This window comes from Xenopus laevis, chromosome 5S, assembly GCF_017654675.1.
Source record: "Xenopus laevis strain J_2021 chromosome 5S, Xenopus_laevis_v10.1, whole genome shotgun sequence".
NCBI classification, from domain to species: domain Eukaryota; kingdom Metazoa; phylum Chordata; class Amphibia; order Anura; family Pipidae; genus Xenopus; species Xenopus laevis.
The window spans coordinates 76,512,536-76,519,269 of NC_054380.1; the positions used below are offsets into that span (position 1 = coordinate 76,512,536).

The following is a 6,734-nucleotide window of genomic DNA, read 5'->3' on the forward strand; positions in this document are numbered from 1 at the left end:
GAATAAGCAAACCTAAACAACTTATAAAGTTTAAAGAAATCATAAATGCTAGGTAATTTTTGTGTGAACAATTTATGCATTTTATGAATGATAACAAATGGCACTGTTTTCTTGTTTTTGCTGGTATCTAATAAAGCTCCTCACTAAGGAATATCACTTTATCTCCTTATAGTAGGTTGTGCATTTTCAGTAATGCACTATTATGGCAAAAATACATGGAATATTGTGAATGCTGCAGGCTTCTCACAAAAAGTGGCACAAATTAAAATGTCTGGAATTTTGGACAGGCATTTTTGACCATGCCATGTTTGTGCCCACCCCCCAAATAACCATGTCCATTTTAAAAAATGTGGCAGGTTATTAAAGTTTGAACACATTTCTGTGGTTTTTATGTGTTATTACAGTTTTGCCAATGAAGGTGAATTGCCCTTTAGAGCATGGACACACATGCGGTTTTATCGCGCAGAAACACGGCATGGTTTTTAAAAAAAGCTGTAAACATTAAGCTGTTTCAAGCTTAGGCAATGGTACACTAGGTTATTGTATTTACATGGCAGTCGGCTTTTTTAAAAACCGCCCCACGTTTCTGCACCGTAAACCGCATGTGTTTCCAGGCCCTTAAAATGGACCTGTCACCCAGACACACAATTTGAAAAGTTCTCTTCAAATTTAACATGAAATCCAATTTCTATTTTTTATAAAAGCATTCATAGCTGTAAGCTCATTTAAAAAATCTCAGCTGTCAACCAAATATTGTCTGCCCTTCTTCTATTAGTGATGTGTGGGCCGGCCCGATACCCGCGGGACCCGCCATTTCTTCTTCCTGCTCTCCTCGCCACCTTGCACTGTCAGCTTCCGGCTTCATTTCTTAAAGACATTTGCCTGCTTGCCCCACCCCTTTTATGACATCAGCGGCGGGTCTAAAAATGGAAGCCTGAAATCGGGCATGGGCAGGTGGAAGGAGGGCAGGTTAGGGTCGGGTTTTACTTGACCCGCAAATCACTATCCTCTATGCCTTAGGCAAGTTTCAGTTATCCCAAGAGACCTGCTTATTTTAAATTGTTATAATTCTTTCTTTGCTTATCTTAAATTGTTACAAAAGTATCCAAGTATCTATTCTGGGCTCTCTGCCAAAAGCCAATTAAGTTAGAAATTTTGTATATTTTTCTAGCTGTTCAGTGCAGGAGATCAAAGAGAAAGTCGGGACATTTTTAGTAACAAACCCGGGACTGCAGGTTGAGCTTTCAAAATCGGGACTGTGCCACAAAAAACAGGACAGTTGGGAGGTATGCATTACTATCAATATGGATGTCTTCATCTTTGAGTGATAACTGCATTTTTGTGGCATAAGTCACATGATAAAATACCTGTCACTTGATTGTTTGCAAACTGTTTTACGATTTTTGCTAATTAGGTAGGTCCACATGTGTGTTACTTCTCAGCCTTTGTTCCAGTTTTGTGCTTATTTCACTTTCTAGATTTTGCCTTTTATTGAGTACTTTTATCAAATGTTTGACAGGAGAGGAATCTAGGGTCTGCTATTGCATGTTTTATGTAAAATAAACTAGGAATCTCACTAGGAACTAGTGAAAATAACAACATGGATTTTAAATGGTATAAATCCAATGCATGAAATACTGCATTTCATAAAGGAGCACTTGCACTTTAGTTTATTTATAGTTTCCATTCATGTAGTCTGTATATAATGACAAACATTAAGATGTAATTATGATAGCTGTGCCCACTGTGCAGAAAGCATTACTTCCTATGTGAATGCAATTTTGTTAACACATTGAGTGATGTCACAGTATCATTCTTGGAGTGCTGTTTCACTGTATGTAAACTCTCAAGGAGCATTAAGGACAGCTTTCATTACAGTGTTCCCTTTCAAGAGATATTGAAAGTTATTGAAGTAATTAGGGCTTCCATTTCTCAAAATATAAGTCGTTTTTGCAATTCTGGAGACATTTATACATAATATCAACTGTAGGATGTTCTATTTCATAAATAACGTTTCCAGCAACAGTTCTTCCACATTTATCTCTCCAGAAATAGGACTGAAAAAAAGTTTTGTGATAACTGAGGGGTTAACTTCTTTTACAGTGTCGACTGCTTGGAGCATATTGTTGAAGCGAGAAAGGCTCTGGCTGTGAATCATTGAAGTGAATTCCAGTAGTGTGTGCTGGGCTTCCAGCTGCAGAGTGTGAACATAGTGAGGGAAAGTCATACCACTAATATCTGAAAAACAATAAGACAATCGTTAGTGAGTTGTGTTATTTAACCATTACAATAAAATAAAAAATAAATAATTGGGTAAGCAAAGTTTTAATAGTATGTCATAATTAAGTAGACAACGATGATTTGCAGCCAATGTAATGGCGGAAATGCAGTACTGGTATGGGATCCATTATCCAGAAACCCATTATCAAGAAAGCGCCAAATTAGGGGATGGCCATCTCTCATAGACTTGTTACCATAGACAATTTAATCAAAAAATTCACATGTTCTCCTTTTCTCTATAATAAAACAGTACCTTGTACTTGATCCTAACTCTATTATAATTAACTCTTATTGGAGGCAAAACAATCCTACTGGGTTTAATTAATGTTTAAAACATTTTTTGCTATATTTAAGGCATGGAGGTCCAAATTATGTTAAAACCCCTTAATCTGCAAAAAACAGGCCCAAGAATTCTGAATAACCATACCTATTCTTAATTGTATACTGGACTTTTTAGCAAATCTAGTTACGTTAACACACAAACCAGAATATTTTTGGACTTTAATACACGGCATAATTGTTTCTTTTTATTATTGTATCTAAATTAAAATATTGCATGAACTATTCTTTTCTTGTAGTGAAATTGTAAATAGCTTTGTATTGGGAATGGAAAAGTAAAGGGAAAATATTCCATACTTTCTAATAACTTAGGCTGTAATTAGGCTTTTAAATGGTTGTTGGATACTAAATGGCATCTCGTTTGCTTTACTCTCCACTGAACAATAAAACGTTTCCTTAATTTATATAATTATATAAAAGTTACTGATAATAAAACACAGGGCTAGGTTAAGGGTAAGGAGATTCGGGGAGATTTAGTTGCTTCACGAGTTTCCTCGTGAGGCAACTTCAGGTAACTTCGGAAAACGAAGCGCTGCGAGTGCCATGCCGCAGGTGATTTTTCATTCTAGCAGGTGGAAGACAGGGGGAAGCAATTCGGGAAGATTAGTCGCCCCAAAGAAGTGGCAAATAGTTGCCGGACAACTGAATCTCCCAGTGTGACCTTACCCTAATTCATTGTGATGAATATAAAAGGTAGGAGTAATTAATATTAATATTAGTATCCTGCTTGATGCTTTAAACTGCACGTAGACATGAAAGTAACATCAGACAGCTCACTTTCTAAAAGAGGATACATACAAAGAGAAATCAGGCTGCATTATCAGTAAGCATGATAGGAAGCTCCATACAATAAACTAAATTTATTTTATGACTATGCTCCTGCTGAACCCAGATAAAAAAAGAAACTCCTGGCTCTACCAGTCTCCTTCACTTGCAGTTTCTCAAGGTGATTATACAAATAAACTGATTATGCACTAGTCACCCAGTGTGACGTAAGCTAATTTTAAAGGGATCTGTTTATCCCTGTACAGCCAGGGTGTGCTTCCAGAGAGTGAGGCAAAGACTTGGAGAGTCTTCAGTTAGTGAATGCATTGTAGACTCAATCATACAGCTGAAGTCAAGTTCCATTAAAGGGGTATTTCATCTTTAAATTAACTTTTAGTATGATTTATACTTTGATGTTCTGAGACAGTTTGCAATTGGTCTAATTTATTTGTGGGTTTCCAGTTATTTAGCTTATTGCTAATTAGCTCTTCAGTTTATTTTATAATTTACCCTAGCAACCACAGGCAGTGGTTTGAATGAGAGACTGGAAGATAAATAGGTGAGGGACTTAATAGGAAGATAAGCAATAAAAAGTAACAATATCAATAAAATCATATTTAAGTAGCCATTCAGACAACTTTCCCAAGCCTCATAAACCATGCGTGCTATTTCCATTATTCATAATATTTTTGGGGAGCCAAATAAAATAATGTATAAAGAAATTTGTGCTTCCAGTAATACAAAAATGTGTACAGTGAGAGAAAAAAACAAAAGCACACAGAAGCCTTAAAAAAAATGATGGCTCACGAAAATTAAAATGTAAAATGAAAATGTAATATGCACTAAGAATCCTTATAAATATAATCAATATAAGATTATGTAGACAAAATTCTGAGTGGAGGATCATGAGAAGTAATTTGATTACTTCAGAAATAGGTACAGAATTTTCAATTGATTATAGTTTATCTCATGGAAAAGTTTATCATCTCTATGAGATGAAGTTTATATAAAATTTTCGTGATACTTCCCCTTTACAATGTTACATTTTCCTCTAAAACCTAGTCAATTATAGTTAAATACAGTGGCTTGACCAAACTACTGAAAGACTAGACCTAAACCTAAAGCCAGTTGGACAGCTCATTATATAAATGAATGAGATAAACATCAGCAGGTTATGCAGAAACAATGATTTAACAAACATGGGTACAGAATAAAAATAGGATCAGGAGGTCCTTCTTACAAAAGCTTTTATTACCAATAAGCACTTTGTATTTTAGTAAACTGACACAGTTTTAGTGACATTACAGCTCCTAAAAATGATGTAAGTTGTATGTAGTCAATTATAAAATAACTCCATGACCTCATACTGTATATATTTATCCGGCAAAGGGTGCTGCGTTCCTATGCCAATCCAAAAAGTTAATTTTGTGTGGATTAATATCAAAAGTAAACATCACTGGGCTATCAATCACTACCACTCATTCACCATATCAATAAACTGAGCCTCAGTGCCACACTATAACATGATCATATCTTTAATAAAACAGCGAAAGAAGATGAGTATATCAAGAAATTTGGCATGATATATCGCTGTTCATATTGGTGCATATATAAATTGGCATGGGGAAGGTCCCCATAGGCTTTCTAAGGTTTTTTTGGTCGTAGAAAAATCGTTCGATCGATTGATTAAAATCATTCGAATCGTTCGATTTTTCGGCAGTCAAATATCGAGGGTTAATTAACCCTCGATATTCGACCATATGTAAATCTGCCCCTTGGTGTGCACCTACTCATTTTGGAATTTTTATATATACTGCTATTTATATAATATGTATAATGCTTATATAATATATATTTATATAACGCTGAGTTCATGGACAAATTAATAGAGCAAGTAGGGTTATAGAGGATGGGGGCAACTTTAAAAAAAAGGATAAACTGTGGTGACAGTGGTTTTCTAAACATCCCTTCAAGTATTATTTTAAGTTTGCAATAAAAGCTATCAAACATCTTACCTGGGTTGAACAGAAGCATCCCTTTGAGATAGGCATATTCCTTTGTGCTGATGTCTAAGTTCCACAGTTTGTATAAAAAACGCTGAATTCTTTGAACTTCTATTGATGGAACTCCTCTATCAGATCTTAGTGAGATGTCACTGACATTTACATACTGATTTAGGAGAATTTTTTTCAATAGACTGGGAACAGAATGTTCTTGTAGTTCAAAATCCACTCTTTCCTGAGCGAGACCCAAAGCAAAAAGTGGAGCCCAGCAGTTCTGTACAAGAAGAATCTGATCCTCTTGAGGCAGCTGATAGAAGGATGGTACGTTTCTAATGAATGCGACAGTTTTAAGTAGTACTTCTGATGCTTTCTTGCAAGTCACTTCAGGGTTCTTCAGAGAAACTCTTCTGTTGTCTTCACAAGGGCATTCTCTGACCAAGGAACAGATGTGGTTGCGATACTCATTTGGGCTGGTAGTGTCTGCATGAATCCCTTTGTTGAGCATTTGAAAAAGAATACTGTTGACTGGATCTCTGTTACAGTGACATTTTCCCAACTGTTCAGATATGCAAGCCATTTCCTATATACAGTGTCTCCCACATAAAGAAAATCAGCAGTTCTGCCAAACTAGTAGGTGATGTGATCTTTTATACACTGAGCAAGCAGAACAGTAATGTGACTGCGTGTGCTAAAATTCCCTTGAACTTTATTCCTACTAGACTGTTTTCATTCACAACTAAGCAAGGCGTGGTTTAACCCACGGTATCTAAATGAGCTAAAATTATCTGAATGAGGGAGCTGGTTACAGATAGGAACTGAACAATGAGTAAAGTGTTGTTTACCGTTCCCTGTCACTATGATATGGTGGAAAGCAGTGCCATGATATCAAGGACACTTACCAAGCTGCCAACTGTGATAGATTTACAGAGACAATTCTATGGTTTTAGCATAAAAAAACAGTGAAAAAATGTAATGTACATAAGGGTGGAATTTAGCAGCTATTTCCAAAGAACAAAAAAAAGTCTTTATATCACATAATATGTAAATTTACTTATAATGTAAACAGATAAAGGAACCTTAAAGCTGAATCTTAATTGTATTCAAGTCTAGGTAAAAAGGACCATGCCCACAAGAGCTTAAGTATGAAAAATAAAGTCCATACACAGAATGGTATGCTGATAGTACCCTAACTCATTCTGGCCAACTTTGCCTTACTACAATTTCTTGTATGAGCTTCTTAGAGGGGTTTTTGGCAGACTCTCTAACAATCCAATCTAAAAACTATCCGGTTTGCCAGCAATCATTACATTTACATGGAAGGTCGCCATGTGCTAAAAGCAATATGCT

General features: G+C 35.8%; 1 protein-coding gene across 1 annotated transcript; it reads right to left on the reverse strand.

Moving 5' to 3' along the window:
- Positions 1 to 1,571: 1,571 nt before the first annotated feature.
- nr0b2.S (nuclear receptor subfamily 0 group B member 2 S homeolog) lies at positions 1,572 to 6,111 on the reverse strand. Its single transcript, XM_018265473.2, has 2 exons — positions 5,400 to 6,111; positions 1,572 to 2,238 (listed from the first exon to the last, which is right to left on the reverse strand). Exons 1-2 carry the CDS (start codon positions 5,962 to 5,964, stop codon positions 1,997 to 1,999), a joined length of 807 nt encoding a protein of 268 aa, XP_018120962.1. The 5' UTR covers positions 5,965 to 6,111; the 3' UTR covers positions 1,572 to 1,996.
- Between the last annotated feature and the right edge of the window lie 623 nt (positions 6,112 to 6,734).